Source organism: Poecilia mexicana, unplaced genomic scaffold, assembly GCF_051168715.1.
Source record: "Poecilia mexicana isolate PSO_F unplaced genomic scaffold, ASM5116871v1 scaffold_12, whole genome shotgun sequence".
Classification (NCBI taxonomy): Eukaryota; Metazoa; Chordata; class Actinopteri; order Cyprinodontiformes; family Poeciliidae; genus Poecilia; species Poecilia mexicana.
In genome coordinates this window covers 16,091,051-16,109,862 of record NW_028263381.1, presented here as the reverse complement: position 1 = coordinate 16,109,862, position 18,812 = coordinate 16,091,051, and the positions used below count along the sequence as shown (strand labels likewise).

At 36.6% G+C, this 18,812-nt stretch overlaps 2 protein-coding genes and 1 long non-coding RNA gene across 5 annotated transcripts; 2 read left to right on the top strand and 1 right to left on the bottom strand.

The window, feature by feature from the left end:
- Positions 1 to 782: 782 nt before the first annotated feature.
- LOC148156008 (uncharacterized) lies at positions 783 to 3,520 on the bottom strand. Its single transcript, XR_015764779.1, has 4 exons — positions 3,366 to 3,520; positions 3,216 to 3,274; positions 2,709 to 2,907; positions 783 to 1,470 (listed from the first exon to the last, which is right to left on the bottom strand). It is a non-coding gene; the product is annotated as an uncharacterized LOC148156008 (long non-coding RNA).
- A 1,697-nt stretch (positions 3,521 to 5,217) lies between these two features.
- On the top strand, positions 5,218 to 9,915 carry LOC106918309 (alpha-(1,3)-fucosyltransferase 7-like). Its single transcript, XM_014987934.2, has 2 exons — positions 5,218 to 5,500; positions 7,965 to 9,915. The coding sequence occupies exons 1-2, from the start codon at positions 5,414 to 5,416 to the stop codon at positions 9,027 to 9,029; spliced, it is 1,152 nt and encodes a 383-aa protein (XP_014843420.2). The 5' UTR covers positions 5,218 to 5,413; the 3' UTR covers positions 9,030 to 9,915.
- A 4,599-nt stretch (positions 9,916 to 14,514) lies between these two features.
- fut7 (fucosyltransferase 7 (alpha (1,3) fucosyltransferase)) lies at positions 14,515 to 18,260 on the top strand. 3 transcript variants are annotated; one of them, XM_088011009.1, is made up of 4 exons: positions 14,521 to 14,614; positions 14,730 to 14,803; positions 15,094 to 15,136; positions 16,543 to 18,260. In XM_088011009.1, exons 3-4 carry the CDS (start codon positions 15,113 to 15,115, stop codon positions 17,614 to 17,616), a joined length of 1,098 nt encoding a protein of 365 aa, XP_087867135.1. In that variant the 5' UTR covers positions 14,521 to 14,614; positions 14,730 to 14,803; positions 15,094 to 15,112; the 3' UTR covers positions 17,617 to 18,260. The 3 variants fall into 3 exon arrangements, with proteins under 3 accessions (XP_087867134.1, XP_087867135.1, XP_087867136.1); XM_088011010.1 differs by having other exon boundaries at positions 15,006 to 15,136; XM_088011008.1 differs by having other exon boundaries at positions 14,515 to 14,803; positions 14,983 to 15,136.
- Positions 18,261 to 18,812: the final 552 nt, after the last annotated feature.

Below are 18,812 nucleotides of genomic sequence, written 5' to 3'. Positions count from 1 at the left end.
ACCTGACTGTTTTTGAAAACATGTTGGTCTTAAAGGGCCTATTTGTGCAGTAAGCATTATTTCAACAGTTAAATAGTTACATAACTATGAGCAACTGTTTTCATGTCATTCAGTCCGGTTTTCCTCACCACAATAAAGAGACTGCTCTTGTCTCCCTCCTGCTTCTTCCACTCACACCTGTGGTCAGACAGCTCATCAGCCCAGGTCTTTTGTTCAGCATTCAACCTCCCTGGTATTTAAGCCTCTCATTCTTAGTCAGACCTTGTCGGATCCTTTCATCTTCTCCTGTCACTTCCCTGTGTTCTCCCCGCATCACCCTGCTTGCCCTGTTTCTGTGATGTGATTTTTGCTAGTTGTTTTTTTTATGCCATTAAAATATTCTAACAATGATCCACACTCCCAGCTCCTGTCTCATTTTTGGTCTGTCCTCCAACAATTGGAGGGATGAGTAGATGCATAGACTGAGTGGATCTGCCCTGACTTTCCTTAGATCAATAAAAACAAAAATGAAGTAATCGCTGGGTTTGACACATGTGATGTAAAGCATTTTGAATTGCCTTGTTGATGAAATGTGCTTTACAGAAGAACTATCCTTGCCCTGTCTCATGCATTGAATATACTTTGACTGAAACAGGTTCAAATAACTTTAAGTCATTTCTTTCATTTTTGCTATTTTCATGGGATGCACAACTAAAAGCTTAACACATTGAAGTTTTTCATTAAGATGCAAAAATATTCTAATTCACCATCTACATTAGAAATGTTTTAATTTTTTTCTGACCAACAGGCAAACACTTGTGAAACAACTAAAATAGATTAGATGTATATTTTGGTCAGCTGGGGTTGTTGTAAATGTGCTACAAAATGTGCTGCAACTTTGACTTGAAATGACTAGAAAGTATTTAGAAATCCCAGAAGAGCATCAGAAGTTCCTTGTTCAAGGGGTGTAAATAAGTATGCTAGTCATTCACATTTTCATTCCAAATAATACTGGAATAAATCAAACGAGAAATTATGCAACATTAATGTCAATCTAACAATGATGTTCAATTAATACAAGAGAGTAGTTGACATATCAGAACAGCTAATGAAGGTTTCCATATTCTAAGTATGAGTTTAAATTTAAAAAAAATAAATAAAATGGGTATCAAAAAAATCATCAAAATGAAGAGTGAGGAGGAAGTCATTCAAGAAATTTATTCCCTTAAAATGTTATTGCTTCTGTAACAAAAACAGATTAGCTTAAAATGCAGAACAAGAACAAGACAAGGCTATAGGAAAAAAAAATCTCTTCATGTTTGCTGGGGTTGCAAAAGTATCAGAGGAAGGGTTTTGGTTCTTGCAACAACAGATGGTGCAATCCTCAATATGTAACTAAAAGAGAAGGTCCCTGCAACCCAGGCAATGAACTGTTTCATTCTTTCGGTCCAGTCACATTTTAAAGGAACCAAACGACCTCCTCTGGGCAGACTGAAAGAAAATGTGCAAAACCAGTCAGAAAGGCTTAAAAAGAGTTGAACGACTAAAAGGTTATCAGAATTTATCCGAAGAAATGAACGGTTTAAGTGGCCCTCAAATGTGTATTCATATCACTTTATAATGCCATTTTTGTGATGTATTGAAAACAGACCTTAATAAACTATTTAAAAAAAAATGTTCAACTATGTTGAGATATATATCCTGTACAATTCAAATGTAAAGCACAGAAACATGTTATGGGTGAAAATTATGTATAAGATGCAAAGGTCTGGTTGCACTGGTATGCATTCTGTTTGACTAATACTTTATTAAAGCAACTATTATTTCACTTTCAGCAGCCATAGATTGGGTTGGAGGAGTTTTTCCACTTGGTATTGTAAAATTTCTTGTTCACAGCTCACCTCTCTAAGTGACTTACACATGTTTTTCTAATGTCCAGCATAGGCGAATTCACTTGTCACTTTTGGATCTACTACTGGAAGAATATTTCTAGATGCTGCTATGTACAGAACCCCTCAAAGGACAATGGAGGTAAAAATAAAATAAAACAAAATTTCTCGTGACACCAGATACTTTCCGGTGAGCGCCAGACAGACAGTATCTGATACACACCAAATACCGTCTCGTCCACACTATATACTATCTTCTGTGCACAAGATACTATCTGGTACGCACGAGACAATATCTGGTATGTACGAGAAATGTATTTGTTTAGTTTTTCCTTTAATGTTCCCTTAGTGGGTCCGTACGTATGTTTTATTCCCAAGTGTTATTTTTGTTGTTTCTTTACAAATGTTAAAAAATGTTTTTTGTGCTCTAGCATCAGAGTACATATTTAAGTTTTTGTAGCATTCACGAAAATATTTATAATGTTTCTTGAAAATAAAAGGTGTATAGCATATGACTAAAAAAATATTTCCAGGAACAGGCAGCAAATGCCATGTGTTTTAAACACTTAAAACTGCAGTATGTAATTTTTATTAAAAAAAAAAAAAAGAAGCTTTTTGTTTGTTAAAACTGTCATTATGTCATAATAGTATGTTATGAGACAGATAATCTATAAAAAGATGAATCTCCTTCACCTCCTTCCCGAGGGACTACTGCTGTCTAAAGAAATGCACCTCTTCTGACCCAAAAGAACCAACCAGAGCCTGGAGGCGGGTCTTAGCGCTGTCAATCAACTTCATGTGCTCATTGCTCAATGTGCTAATAGTTGAGAAACATCTTACCATTACAAGAAAACAGTTTATCCGCCATCATCAGCAGCCATGCTGCCTAGCATGAGTATTCACAGCAGGCTCTCCTAGCTGCAGCAGAGCTAAGAGCAAGAGGGCAAAGGGACCAGAGGCAAGGAGCCCTGGGACAGGTGCAGCGCCACAGGGAAAGTGAATGACAAAACCCGCCTCCTGGCTGTTTCGGTAGTAAGCGCTGGAAGAAGGCAGTGGAGCTCAATTATCTGTCTCATATTACACTGTGTCACAACATACTTACAGTTTCAATAAATATGTTAAAAAAATTATAGAGGTTCTATACTGCATCTTTAACTTAGACAAGGAAGAGTATAACAAGTCATTAGAAAAAGGTAAAAAGTAAAAAATGCTAAGAGATGTAGGCTATAGGTCAAAAAACAGCATTGAGTGACAGAAAAAAAAGACACAGGAAGTCTAGCAGGAACAGGCATGCAGGTCAGAGTTAGACAGGTTTAAAAAAAAAATACAGAAGAAGAAAAAACTTACCATGCTGTGTGCACATTTCTGAAAGTGCCCAGTTCAGTAGTTATGTTTACATATTTTCCCTGTAAGTTATTTGTGGAAAAATTTAAAAAAAGAGATGTTAAAAAAGGCACGAATAAAAATTATAATTTGGTTTAATTTTATATCACACACCATCCTGACGGTTCTAAGAGAAAATCTTTGGTTTCACCACAAGATGCACGACTTCCCCACTCAGAATACGTCACTTCACTTTTTCATTCAGAAAACTCTGGAGAAAAAATGTCTCCACCTAGTGGCTGTTTAAGATTAAGGCAACTACCAAAGCATGGCAAAGTTTCTGATGATCATCTTTGGGCTGGTAAATGTGAAGGTATTTCAAATATTGAGTAGGTTGCACAAATACAGAAAGTCTTGTTGGGTCCATTATTTTCCCTCATTGCTAACCTCTCAGTCAATGGTTGTTTATATAAATTACACTTTGGCAAATATCATTAGACACAAAGATGAAGTTACCTTGTCAACATGATCATAATAGTGCAGTTTTTGAAGCTAGAAGCAGTTGTGTATCTGCAGCAGCATAAACAATTCATACACACGGCTCTAACTTCCCCAAACAGTAACTGAATAACCCTTTTACTTTTTTGGTTTTTATTGAGAAGATTTTAGTATTACTTGACAGAAACTTTTGATGGGTGAGGGATATTTAACATATCTTAAATGAACCGTAAACCTCTAACAGTCTGCATATTCTGCACATTGTTATTAAGAGCCCTCATGCTGCTTTTTGTATGACATATATTTTTTAGTTAAACTTATGTTCATCTTTGTATTTTTGGTACCCTTATTCAGTTGTTTAGGCTCTTTATGTTGTGCTTCCTTGTTCAAGTTTGTGGTTACTTTACATCCTGTTTCAGTTGGCAGTGCCTGTTTCCTTGCATACGAGAGTAAATTTATCTCTTGCTCCTTTTCTCACACACACCTATTTCCTGCTAACCTGTACCACAGAATAAATAAAACCCTCTAAATATATTTTTGCCAAAGTTCATTTTTGGGTTTTCCGAATAGTATTACATTATTCAGTCAGATTCAGCTTGTCAAGTACTTCACCTGTTCTAATAATTCTCGTGGACATGGATTTGAGGTTGATATGGATTTGTGGTTGATGGGATTACTAAAATAATTTTGAACTGATTTAAACTGCATTAAACCAAATCCCAATGGCAGCTATTTTGGTTCAGTCTTTTTTTAATGCTGAATTAGAAACACTGGCCTTAACCAAGGCAAGTAAGGTCAGGCTTCATGTTAGTGGCTTAGTCGGTGTTCTAAGTTTTTTGTGACCTTCTTGATCCACCACCAAACTCCATCCCTATGTCTCTACAAGAATAAGCGGGTACAGATGATGGATGTATCAATATGAATATAGCTCTGTCAATGACATTCATGTCCACAATAGGTCTATTTGAACTTAGGAGCAGCACATTATGTATATGGAAGGTATCCATATTCACTTTCCTGTTTCTGCTCATGTGGCTGTGTTGTCACCTTATGAAATTTCTCAATTTCTCATAAAGATAAGTGTAAGACAATGAAGGTCGCCACCTGCTTAGCGTCTGACAGGTTATTTTTAATAGAAATGGACAGAGATCTCTCTTGAACTGCACCAGCTAATATTTTACATTTCCAAGCAACTTCAAAGACCACTTGAGGAAAATGAGACTGCAGTGGACAAGGGGTTCACAAAATACAATGCCAAAGACAACTGATAAAGGGAAGGAAATATCTTGATAGATATTCAGTAAATCCTGACAAATTTTTCATACTTTTTCCCACTTGTTTACTAATAGATTAGATGGCGTAATGATTTAAATCATATAGTATGATGTACTATTATACACAATTTTAAAACATGGTGTACTATTATTCACCATATTAGTATTTTTTTAAGAATGACTCACTCCAGTGCCCCATGTGTAAATGTGCTCTCTTCTGCAGATCACATTTTACACTTCCTCTTTCTACATTACTACAGACATGCTGAAAACTTCTGCTCTCACAAGGAAGACGGCTGTTGTCGACAATAATGAGGAGAAAACATCTGAACAGAAATTGCTGACATTACAAAGAAAAGATTGATAAAGAAGTAGACGTATTGGGGTGGCACAAGTGATGGAAAGAAGAGATCGCTGCTCCTCCGCTTCCTTAAAAGGGTGGTGGTATTTATGCAGCTGAAGCTCTGTGGTGTTTCACAACCAACAGCAACCAAGAACTGGGTTTGGTGCCGACTACACTGGTCCGCTTCTTATCAGGTTAGTGGTTGAAGCTTGTGAAGTTCCCTCGTGTGTGTGTGTGATTTTGGTCAGTGCAGGATGTCTGGTGAAGTTTGTTTCCTCATTTTTGTCTTTTTTTTTTCTTCTTTCTATTTTTCTTTGAAAATATAGGACAAGTAGCACAAGTTTACGCGTAGAACTAATGTTGTTTGTGATGTGTTTATAAAATGTACATGTGAAAGGTTAGATTATGAGCTTTTAGGCTGGAGAAGTAAATCTTTTACCACATCCTGTTCTGAATAGATTTTACAATTCATGCTAAGGAAAGAACACACTGCATCTTTTGTGGACAAAAAGGAAATACTTCAGCAATCTTCTGTGACATTTTCTGCTTTTGCTTAAAATTACATTATTACATTCAGGATGGGGGTTGGGGCAGAATTGAATGATGTACATAGTTTGTCACTGGTTTGTTGGATGATCTGACAAAATACATGGATTACAAAAAGTCCAGTTGTTGTCTAGGTAAAGATGGCCACCTGTGAAGATGTCAATGCTTCTTTTAGTGTCTTTTCTAATCCTAAGGAAATAAGTCAGAATTTTGGCTTAGGTGTTTAGGTAAAATTATCCAACAACAGTCTAAGTTTGCTTGAAGGACAAGCATGCAACAGTAATTTTCTGGCCAGAAAAAAACTTTTAACAAACAAAGGAAAACTTTGTTAAAAAATGTAGAAAAAATGAATCCTATTTTTGCTGTAAAAATAAAAACACTACACCTTTGTGAGCTCGCCCTCCCATGTGGACCAACTTCCATAAGAGAGGTACTTTAATTTATTCTTAGAGGCAATTGTTGGCTGCCTGGAAACCACCGAGATGACTTCAGATGACTGTAAAACATGTACTGGTTACTGATGTAAAACCAGTAAATCTTATTGTATTCAAGTGGAAGGGGTGTTTTCAAATTGTCATTCAAAAAGAAAAGCAGAACTGAAGCAAAGATGCAAAGTTAAAATATTAATGTGCCAAATATTGTCTACTATTGTCTTCATCAGAGACAAGATTGTATCTCCAGAGAGACACTGAATATTGTATTCATAACTGAAATTAAAATAAATGTGCGGTTTCTCCTATAGTCTCAGCTTTGGAAAAGGAGCCGAACCAACACAAAAAGATTAGCTGGTTTAAAGGAAGCAATTTAAAGCTGCAAGCTAATAAATGTAAGTTGATGCATCAAGAGAATAAAGGAAGTGATGTGTATTTCAATGCATTCAAATAAGTTCAACCATAACTGAGTGACAGGCCATGTATTAGTGAAAACATGAAAATATATTCCCATTTTAGACGACTCTGAAAATTTTAAATGTTAACTTTTGAGGATCTTAGAGTTAGAGTTAGTTTGAATAAAACTGTTTCGATTTAAGTTAGATGTCTGAAGAGTATTAACTTGGGGTTGCATTGTCTAAGTTATGCCTGTGACTCTGTGAAGACTCTGTTTGACAGTCTGAAGTAAATAAACATATTTATTAAACAAGCCACATTTACAGACCAATCTGGAGCCATTAAGAGGCCGCCCCCCCCTCCCTCGATTTACCCCTTCCAGAGCTACAGCTACTCTGCCTCTTCATAGGTGTGGACGCAGCACACAAACAATTTCCCATATTTGGCATCATTATATCTAACCATCACTTGTGTACACTGAATCTAAAGGCACTGCTTATTGTGTGCGCCCATCTCCATATAAGGCAGCCTGCAGCTCTGAAATGTAAGCACCTTGACATGGACACATTTCTCCAACAGCAAAGACTTTTAGTTTAGATTATATCTTACTGAAACATAGAGATATAACCTATATTTAGATACAACACATATACTACTAAGTAGGTTGTAGGTGGAGCTGTGAACTTGCAGCCAAGTCCAGCAAAAGAATCTAATGATTCAGCATCCTGTTGTACCAACACGACCAGTGCACATAAAACAGAGGCAGGAAGCCATAATGAAGGAGTTGGGCTGTTAGAATCAATGACACCTTCGATGCTTGGCTTTGCACGGTGCTGGTTTTCACAACCTGACTACACATTTTGAAACTAAATAATCTGGTCTGGCTTATAGTCTTTAATTCATCCTAAAGTTGTTCTGTCAGATTGAGATCAAGACTCTTTGCTAGTTAATTTTCAATTTTAATACACTTAAAATATGTCTACTTATGTCTAAGTAGACATAGACTTACTTAGGCTTCTAGTTTACTCCATGTCAGAGTTGCAGGGAGGATGGTGCCTGTCTTCAGTACTGAAACAGCAGAGGAAGTGCGGGAGGCACATGGTACACACACGTTTCCAGTCCAACTCTTATTGAATTATATTTACAGTATCTTTTCATCAAAAAAAATGAGATTAATAGAAATATGTGGAAATTAACAATATCTCAATTTGCAAGAGCAAATCTCAAGTAAATCAGAGCACTGTTAAACCTAAGATAACCAGTTTCATTTATTTTTTATTAACAGGGGGATCCTTACACTAAAAAGATGAAATGGTGTTCCATGAAGAGAGGACTTCTCTTCTGCATTTTGAGCGGTTTATTGCTGTGTCTTCACAATGGATGGCGCCAAGCAAACACCTACAATTACTGGAAAAGCACTGCAAACGTGACCATCCTGGTGTGGAAGTGGCCATTCGGACGCTCGTACAGTCTAAAGGGAAATGTCTGCTTGGATCTGTACAAAATACCAAACTGTACACTGGTGGATCAGCGCTCCTTGTTCCCCTCAGCTCATGTTGTGGTGTTCCACAACAGAGAATTGGTAAAGGGAAGCCAGCAGCTTCCAATCGAACTCCCACGTCCACAAGGCCAGAGATGGGCCTGGATGTCACTGGAGTCTCCTAATCACAACGGAAACTTGAAGAAGTTTGCAAATATCTTCAACATGACCATTTCCTACAGGAGAGACGCTGATGTTACCATACCTTATGGTGAGCTGCTGCCTTTGGAGACTGAAAGTAACCTGGTGGAGGACAGCCATATAAATAAGACCTCTTTGGTCTGCTGGGTGGTCAGCAACTACAGGAACCAGCACAGAAGAAGCCAAGTCTACAAAGAGCTCAGTGCCACGGTTCCTGTGAAGGTTTATGGACGTTGGAATAAAATGCCGCTCTCCTCTGAAGACCTCTTACCAACAATCTCTCGCTGCTACTTTTATTTGGCTTTTGAGAACTCTCTGGCAAAAGATTATGTGACTGAGAAGCTGTGGCATAATGCTTACAAAGGAGGGGCTGTACCAGTGGTACTGGGACCCCCAATAAGTGACTACAAAGCTGTGGCTCCAGAACATTCTTTTATCCATGTCGATGAGTTTTCATCAGTACGGGAACTGGGGAAATATCTTCAAAGACTTGCAGAGGACAGGAAGCGATATGAGGAATATTTTAACTGGAAAAAACACTGGAAGGTGAAAGTTCATGGGGACTGGAGGGAAAGGCTGTGCAAGATATGTTTACAGTACAACAGTTTACCTCAGCACAAAGTTTATTCAGATCTAGAGGCCTGGGACAAGAAAGCTCTCATCACCTAACCATGAGGCAGTGTAGCTGCGTTTGATGTGTTTACAACATATGTCGCTTTCAAGTTTGCACTTATCTCAAGATGGTAAATTAAAATATGAGAAGTTTACGAGTAAAAGCTGTAATAGCATGTATTTAAAATCCTTGAACTTTGCACTATCAGAGCTGAAATGATTACTCCAATTAATCAAGATGAATTGATTTTTAAAATAACCAACTAATTTTGTTATTGATTAATCGTTAACTGGAGTATACAGACTGAAAAAATGCCATTTACTGGAAAAACAGCAATTAAGTCAAAAATAACTGTATTGCTGTGTCTACATTTTGCATTAAAGATAAAAAAAAACCCAACTAAGGTATGTTTAAGTTAGTCTCACTTCAGTCTGTGTCATATGGAGAAAAAGAAAAAAATCAATTCAGGAATATTGACAAGATTTTATACAAAAAGGTGAAGATAGTGTGTAGTGTAGACCTGAAAAGCACTTCGAACAACCAAGTAAAAAATAGGTTTCTCTATTCTGATTCTTCACTAACGGAGCTGCCATGCAAGACTTTGATGTGACGGAAACCAGCTAATAAAGAGGAAATACTACCAAATTTGGATGCCCTGAATATGAAAGACTGCACCTGTGCAGATGTAAACAATAGTAAGCGTAATCATATAAATGGGGATTTTTAACCCTTTCATGCATGAATGATGATCCTTTGTGTCAGCATTTGAAACGGTAGTCCTATATAAAAAGGATTAAATTAAAGTGACAAAGTCTATTTGATGGAAAATCCAAACCTTTCAGGAGTATATTTGTATTTGTAAATTACTTGCTGCTATTTTTCTTTCATTTTCATTTGCAAAAATATCTTGGCTCAATTATAAAAGTTTGGTTGTGTTACCTATGATGTGACTTTGTGTATTTTTTGTCTCTACCGGTAGAAACAGAACTGAACTTCCACAGTCGTTTGACAGAGATAACGTGAGATACTTGTGATCTGACCACATCACAGCTTCTCCTGTTAAATTTAGAACCAAGAAAAAAAAGATGAGTGTCTGTGATAATTCAGTTTCCCATACTTGCTGAGCTACAACGTTCAACGCCTTTCACAAGCAAAGACATTAAAATCTTAAGCAATAATAGTGGAGGTTACGTCCATGGGTTGCTTACTCATGCAAGCAGCAGAAGCTGCTATGGCCAACACCCTGCAGCTACTGTATGTTTATACATGTGATTCGTCATATATTCACAAAATAAAATATCTATGTTCATTAATATTAAACCTTTGATGTTGAATATGCCAATATGTTTAATCTGTAATAATATGTTAGCAAGTATTAGATTAATTAATCACCTTTAAGAACTGCGTGGCTGAATTCAACTCCTTAGATTTAAACTTCAATGCACAATTTTACTTTCAAGCAGTCTGTCAATGTAAATCATTTTCTCTTGGTCCCGTATGTAAATATTTGTATGTTCACATACTGTATGAAACATTAACTCTTTCTTTTTTCCTAGTGTCTGACATTGAATTGGGTGAAAAAAAAAAAATCTAGGTTTTAGGTTAGTCGGGATCACCATAATTATTTCTAATTGTGAGAGAAATGAAAAAGATAATTTTTAATCAATTTAGTAGCATTATATATGTATTATGCATAAAATGGGTAATTCAAAGCAGATATTAGTTGGTTATTTGGAACTAACAATAAAACCATTATTGCTGAAAAGCTAAAGCTCTAATCGTGCTATAACTTTGCTAACAGTTTCACTCATTTTGATTTCTGTCCCAAATGAGTTCAAATTACAATATGCTAAATAAAAACATATCAATTTCTGCAAGAAGTTATACTGACATCAAAAAGGTACCCGGAAAAAGAGCGGAAGCTGCAGATGGAATAAGACAACAATCAGTAACCAAAGGCAAACCACACCCAAGATAAACATTTTTCAACTCTTAAGCTGATCTGACTCTTACTCAACCTGACTAGAATAAACGATGTGAAAGCCTAAAGAATTACACCACTGTCATAAAGATGAAAGCGACACTAAGTTAGAAAACAGAACAGTTGCTCGCGCAAAGCAGAAGTCACTTAACTAACTAAACATTCACAGTGATAATACCAAAGTGTGGAAGCCTTTGACAGTTAGTACAACTGTAAAAAGAGACTTTAAAGCATCTTCAGAGTTGTGCATAAAAGCACCGCTGATGGAGAATGAACCCAGCGTAGACTGTTCTCTTTTGAATGCAGCTGGCATGAAACGTGGTGTAGCAGCTAAATTTAACCACCAGAATCAAAGGGCTTCACATGTGCATCATGAATGCAAATTGTCAGCAGAACGTTGGCATTTTTATCTGTCCTGATACAAAAACATGCAGAAGTGTTGAAGTTCATGGAACCGTAATTTGATGAATAAAATTAGGCATTAATTAATTTAAATTAACTATTAATTAACTCAAATGCAAAGGAAATGTACTGATAACTGGCTAAAGAAATATTGATAAATATTTATTAAATTTACAACATATATGCTTTTTTTAATTATTTCTTATCATTGTTTCATAATTGCAACACACTATGAGCCTACTTTTTAGATAATATTGTCTTATTTGCCGGATATTATTTGTTAGTGTTGACCAGCTACAGCAATATTTTATGACACATTGCGGCTCAGGGACCATGATAATGAAAGAGATAATAAAATATTGGATGTGGTTTCCAGTCCAATTTCAAATAATGAATTTTGCACACGCCCTGCAATGGACTGGCAACCTGTCCAGGGTTTACCCCGCCTCTGGACAGAGGCACCAGGACCCCTCGCAACTCCACCAGGTATAACAGCATAATAGATGGATGGGTGAATTTCACACGTTTTAAAATGTGGGTTTGTTTAGTTTAATTTTAATTGTTAATTTAATTATTAGCAAAGTTAATTGACTGAAACCACACATATATTTTTTTTTTATTTACTTGCTAAATTAATTTGCAATTATATAAATAAATTAACTAATGATTCATATGTTGTGTGGCACTTTGGCTCTCACCACATATGTTTTTACTCATTTAATGAGGCTACAACTTGCTCAACACTGAAGGTGAAAATTTTTAAAGTTTTTTTTTTTTTTTTTTTTTTTTTGCTGACATGTTCCTTTATTTTTGAAAGTGTTGAAACCCGTTTCTGCAAAAGTCATGGTGTGGTTGACCAGAAATTGTGCTTAGTTAGGGGGGAAATAACTAAAATAACTATTAATAATAATAAAGTTGTGCTGTTTAGAAGAAGGTATATAAAAAGAGAACAAATATATATTATGATACGGTCTTGTATCATAATGTGGGAAAAAGACGTTACAAACTGCTATCTCTTTTTCCACCAGTAGGTGGAGCTAATCGACATAAAGTCAAAGGCTTCTTCAGTTTCCATTCATTTGCTGCTTTATTGAAAATTATATTGAGACTAAGCAAAGCAGATGTAAAATCAACTGAAAACTTGTGAAGATCTACTATTTAAAAAGACAAGCATGTATTTTCATACCAGGTTTAGCTCACAGTATCATAAGTTATAGTTTCTATTATATTCAAAACCCTTGTTTTACTTAGTTAAATGGCAAGGACAGGCAGTCAGGTGGTTTTTCTTCTCTCCATTTTGCTGCTCTAGCTTGAAATCCATGGATGCACACAGTCGAGAGGTGCTTTGTGACCTCTGGAAAAAGATGGGCTCCCCATCACTTCAAGTCTGACCAGTTCCAAAATGATAACAGAGCTCCTCACCCTCTGTTACTTTCCATCTCCAAGCCCCACCAAGGAATCGTATTTCAGCTACTTGAATCCAATTCATTTCACCTGGCCATGTGTAAGAGCCTTTTTGAAACGGTCTCACATTATAACCATAAACTTCAAGGTGTTTTATTGGGATTTTATTTTGATAAACACAAGTCGGGTGAACAAATGTGAAGTGGAAGAACAAAGACACAGAGTTCACAAGATCACTGTGCAATGTCCAGTTGTGTGTAAGTTAACCTGAATATTAATACTAATATTAATATTCAGGTGAATATTGAGTGAAAGCCTCTATTGAGTGAGGCTTTAACTCAGTAGATGCCAATTGTGAGTTATCAATCAATTTAAAGCAGTGATCATCTTTGCCTGCAGGGGGAAGCATAGACCCAAAAAGAGGAACAAATTAGATGAAAACTGAATAAACTTGTTAAAATTTAGAGGTTCGAGAAATACTTAAGATCTAGACTGATAGATTGAAGTTTACTGAGTTATAAATATGGACAAAGAAAAGCCAACATCTCATCTCTAGAGAATGCAAATGGTAAGGGAGAACGCAAGTCTCTTGAAATAACTGTGAATAATGTTTAGATTAAAAATCCAAAAGTTGTTACAAATAACTTTAATAAGTGCTTTTTAAATAGTGGATCAGTAATTACAAAGCTTTTCTTTCTCTCATATTCTAACACATCCTATAAATGAGGATCTGCATCATTTTGAGTAAGGAAAAAATAACAGAGATAGACATACAGAGAAAAAGAGAGATGTATCGATGAGATTGCCGATCCCAAAAGCTCAAAAGTCAAACATGATCAGGATATTGACACACAGTTTTTTAAAGACTCATGCAGAAGCCTTAGTCATATCCATTTCTGAGTACCCTCTTCTTAATTTAACTAAGCACTGAACTATTTATCATCCAAAGAAGAAGGATTATGACATAATTTGCATCTGTCGACTAAAACTAACAGACCTGGCTAGACCCTTTTTGGTAACTCTGGAGGAGCAGCAGACAACCAGTGCACAGGTGCCCACAACTGTAAACAGGACATCTAATTGTTGCACAGTCTGCAGTAATAAGGGGGTGAGAATTTGTTCATAAGAAGTTCCCTGTGCATAAACGTAGACCAAACAAACAAACCTTATGCTGCTGTGAAAAAGTATTTGCTCTCCTACAGATTTTGTGTCAGGTCATAAAACAGATTTTCACATGTTACATCTGGTGCAAAAACTGACACAGTGTTTTTCAAAAACGACATTTAATGGATACTTAAAAATGGTGATGGTAGAGTGTTGGTCTGATGCTGTTTGGGATTTTGACAAGTCAGTAAAACTGATGAAGCTAAGTATGTCATTCAGATGCTGTGGTATGTCCCTAGGGCAGGGGTGGCAAAACCAGTTCAGCTAAATGAAACTCATCATCACTGCAAAGAGCCACACAGCGATTTCAAGATAAGCTTCATAGTGCATTGCTTGCTGAAACAGTTTTTTCTGTAGTCCCCAAGGCTTTAGTGAGACACCTAACAACGTTCATTTTTTTTACAAGTGTCTGGGTTTGGTTTGGTTTGGTTTGTACTGATATGGATAAAATGATCATGTTTCTTTCCTCTATCTTTTATGTGTTTACATGCACACATAGCTCATAAGACTGGCAACTGTCACACAAAAACAAAATGAAACTGGTTAACATTACCCTCTAGGGAGGGCACAGAAGGAGGAGAAGAATAAAAAAAAAAACAGAACTCGCACGACAATCTTTGCTTCGCTACAATGAAGCAAATGAAGCAAACCAGATGAAGCAAAGATTGTTTCATTGTAGCGAAGGTGAAGGTGAATCTGAGTGCTGGACCGTGAATATCTGCTCCATTTGTACAACTTGTAACATTTGAACATTTCTGATACTAAAGCCTGTTTTATATTTGACTAAATCTCATTATTTCTCAAGGTAATAACACTGAGGGGTCTTGGTTGGATCCCGGAACTGGTAAAAGGACCTGGATGGTACACAGAAGGCAAAATGTGAGAACTACAGTAATCTGTTATAGCTACTAGAAGCAACTCTTTATGTGTATCAATAAGAATAGAACAATGATTAGACTTAGCTTGTTTAAGTATATGGTAAAACTCATTCACAGACATACAGAAAACCTTTGAGCTATGTGAAAGTGTGTCATGCAGGACATTTTTTAAACATTTAGGACAATTTACTCCTCTGGCTCAGGCTTGTGTCTGGTTGTGACTCATTTCCTCCTTCACCAACATCAACTACTGCAATCATCAGCTTGGCACTTTTCTCACATCGTCTACAGGTGAAAGGATCTTCACAAGATGAGGAATCAACAATCCATACAGGTAGGAGTTATTTATGAGGTCTCACTTTTCACATAGCTTACGCATATCTGTTTTTACTTTTAGCATCTTTTTATTGTCTTTTGATCATATATTCTCACTACTGCTTTTCTGCAGCTGTTTGCAGTGGTTAGACAGGAGCCGAATAACAGTGGTAAAAATTCTTAATTTAATTCAAATGTAAGCTTTCGCTAGGCTTCATGTTTATTGTATTTAGCTTAGCTGGACAGACTGGTGAATTAAATTCATTTTGCAGGTTTAGAAAATGATGGAAAATTGCAATGTGTTGTGTAAAGTATACACACTGCCGTGCCAAGCGTATTCATGGTTACTGATTATGGACTAGAATCCTATTTATAGTTTTCCAGACAATACTGGAACACACAAAAACATGCATAAATTACTAAAGTTTTTTTTTTATGCTGTTGTAACCATTGAATAATCTCCCCTTCAGTAAAACATAAGTGGAGACACATTATAAAATAACTTCCAATTAAGTATTGGCAAAGATCAATGTAATTTTCACAGGTGGCGGAACGTTGTTGTTATCAGCTGCTGAAAGTAACTAAAAAAGTTACTTTTAATGTAACTTAGTTATTTTTCAAATCAAGTAGTCAGTAGTTTAACAAAGTTACACTTTCAAAGAGTAATCAGCAATCCGATTAAAGTTACTTTTCCAAAGTAACTGTGCCATATGGGTATCGGTTTATGTCTTTTGATATTACCTCAAGCCAAAAGGATGTAATGTAATTACATTTATAGTGAAATAATCAGCAGATCTGAGTCTTTGTCATTATACTTGGGCCAGCAAAGAATTTCTATAGGAAAAAATGAAATATCTGGTTTTGAGTCCATCAGAACCAGAACCTCGATGTTTTCTATTACTGAGTGTCACTGCAGACACCAGCAGAGAGGTGACAACAGCTGTTGCGCACTCACATCCTGCCCACAATACTGAGTGCCAGGCAAGCTTAGTAATTGTGGTAAAACTGAACCAAACATTAACCAGTTAGTACAAAACATACCAGTGGAAATGCACCTTTCAGGATTTCTCAAATATTCATGAAAAAATCAAAGCAAAACTCCAGATATGTTTCTGAAGAAGGAATAATTTAACATGATACATAATTTTTTTTAGGAAGAGAGTATCATGAAATGAATAAAATATGAAGTACTAAATCAGAAAGGCTGAATACAAATACTGACTGCACAGTTCAGATTTTTATTGTTCAAAAATTTTGAAAAGCACGTCTGCTCTTCCTGGTACTTCTAAATTATTAAATAGTTTGTGTTTGTCTCAGATTCTGCCAAAAGCATTGAGTGTGTGGTTGTAATTTGATTTTTAAAAAGTGCAAGATATATGGCACAGTACACTTCAGATCTAAAACTGGTATTTTTTTTCCAAACAGGAAACTGATCTTGCTAAAAAGATGGAGGTCAGATCCATCAAGAATGGCATCATCTTCTGCACTATTGTGGCTTTGCTTTTTATCTTGTATTATGGATTACCCAAAGAAATTCAATTATCCTACTTCAGTTATTCAAGAAGCAGTGGGACTGTGACCATTCTCATCTGGTACTGGCCTTTTGGCAACACATTAACCCTTAAGGGAAATGTGTGCTTGGATCTGTACAAAATACCAAACTGTACACTGGTGGATCAGCGCTCCTTGTTCTCCTCAGCTCATGTTGTGGTGTTCCACAACAGAGAACTGATACAGGGAAGTCAGCAGCTTCCAACCGAACTCCCACGTCCACAAGGCCAGAGATGGGCCTGGATGTCACTGGAGTCTCCTGCTCACAACGGAAACTTGAAGAAGTTTGCAAATGTCTTCAACACGACCATTTCCTACAGGAGAGACGCTGATGTGACCATACCTTATGGTGAGCTGCTGCCTTTGGAGACTGAAAGTAACCTGGTGGAGGACAGCCATATAAATAAGACCTCTTTGGTCTGCTGGGTGGTCAGCAACTACAGGAACCACCACAGAAGAAGCCAAGTCTACAAAGAGCTCAGTGCCACGGTTCCTGTGAAGGTTTATGGAGGTTGGAATAAAATGCCGCTCTCCTCTGAAGACCTCTTACCAACAATCTCTCGCTGCTACTTTTATTTGGCTTTTGAGAACTCTCTGGCAAAAGATTATGTGACTGAGAAGCTGTGGCATAATGCTTACAAAGGAGGGGCTGTACCAGTGGTACTGGGACCCCCAATAAGTGACTACAAAGCTGTGGCTCCAGAACATTCTTTTATCCATGTCGATGAGTTTTCATCAGTACGGGAACTGGGGAAGTATCTTCAAAGACTTGCAGAGGACAGGAAGCGATATGAGGAATATTTTAACTGGAAAAAACACTGGAAGGTGAAAGTTCGTGGGGACTGGAGGGAAAGGCTGTGCAAGATATGTTTACAGTACAACAGTTTACCTCAGCACAAAGTTTATTCAGATCTAGAGGCCTGGGACAAGAAAGGATATAGACCATGAATTTTCATTTGTTATTTCTTTTGTTGATTAGTTGGGACTGAACAAATATTTGGAACCTGCAACCGAGTCACAATAAACTGAGATCAGAAACACCATTTTGAAAAGCAGAAAGGTTTCACAACCCAATCATTTGGACTCCTCAAAAACTGTATCAGTTTGCATAATGTTTTCAGAAAGTATGTCACACTAACCCAACTAACACGGAAGAACAAAACAGGGCTAGACATTGACTGTGGTGAGACAACATCAAGCTCAAGCTCTCATAGAATAATGTGGTTAGAGTTTCCATCCACCACGTCTCTCACATGCTTTTGTACAGCAGCGAACTAAATGAAATGAACTTGATTGCAGGTATTGAAAATATAAATGATAAACTAATTTCAAAAGTTTTCCCAACAGATTGCATTAATTATTTTATTTATTTAATGATCACCACTGAGCATTTCGTTTTCTGTAGATGGAAATGACATGGAAACCAGAGCAGTTAGAATGTCTTGACTTGTGGTCTTTCTTAGTTTGTGCAAACGCTTTGTCTTTTCCATGAGGAACTTCCTTTCTGTGGTTTCTCACATCCTTAGAACAGCTAACTTTATTGATAACTCCCAGTGAAAAATAATAAAATTACTATTTGCTTACAAAGTGTACTTCTGTATGTGGCTGTGTTTTTATCTTTTTTGTGTCAATTCCTGGCAAGCTTAGCAACAAACTTAAATCTTAGAATAATATGAGTTATTGAAGGAATTATATATCAAGTAGGACATACTGCTGCATGGGGCTGTGGTATTTAGCACATGCATTAGCATGTGTCTGTGGTAAAAAAGAAAAAAAAAAGAAAGAAAGAAAGAAAGAAAGAAAGAGGAAATGAATGCAAACATGACAGCAGTAGCAGATCCAATGAGTTGCACACTGCAGGTGAGGTACTAATTGCTTATTTAAAACATTGAAAATTAAGGTCCTGCACAAAAGTCGTCCTTCCAAAATCTAACCAAATCAGGTACTTTTCAGAAAATGTAGCCACAATGTTTATCCACTCCATGATTGTTCTACTCATATTTAATACTGTTTCGCCAGTTTGTCAACTACAAACTTAACAGCAAAACAAATAGAATATTATTTCAAAGAAGCCTTTAAAAATGTATGAGAATGAATTTTTCCTCCCATCATTGCCTCAGAACTCAGGAATACTCAAAATCTAC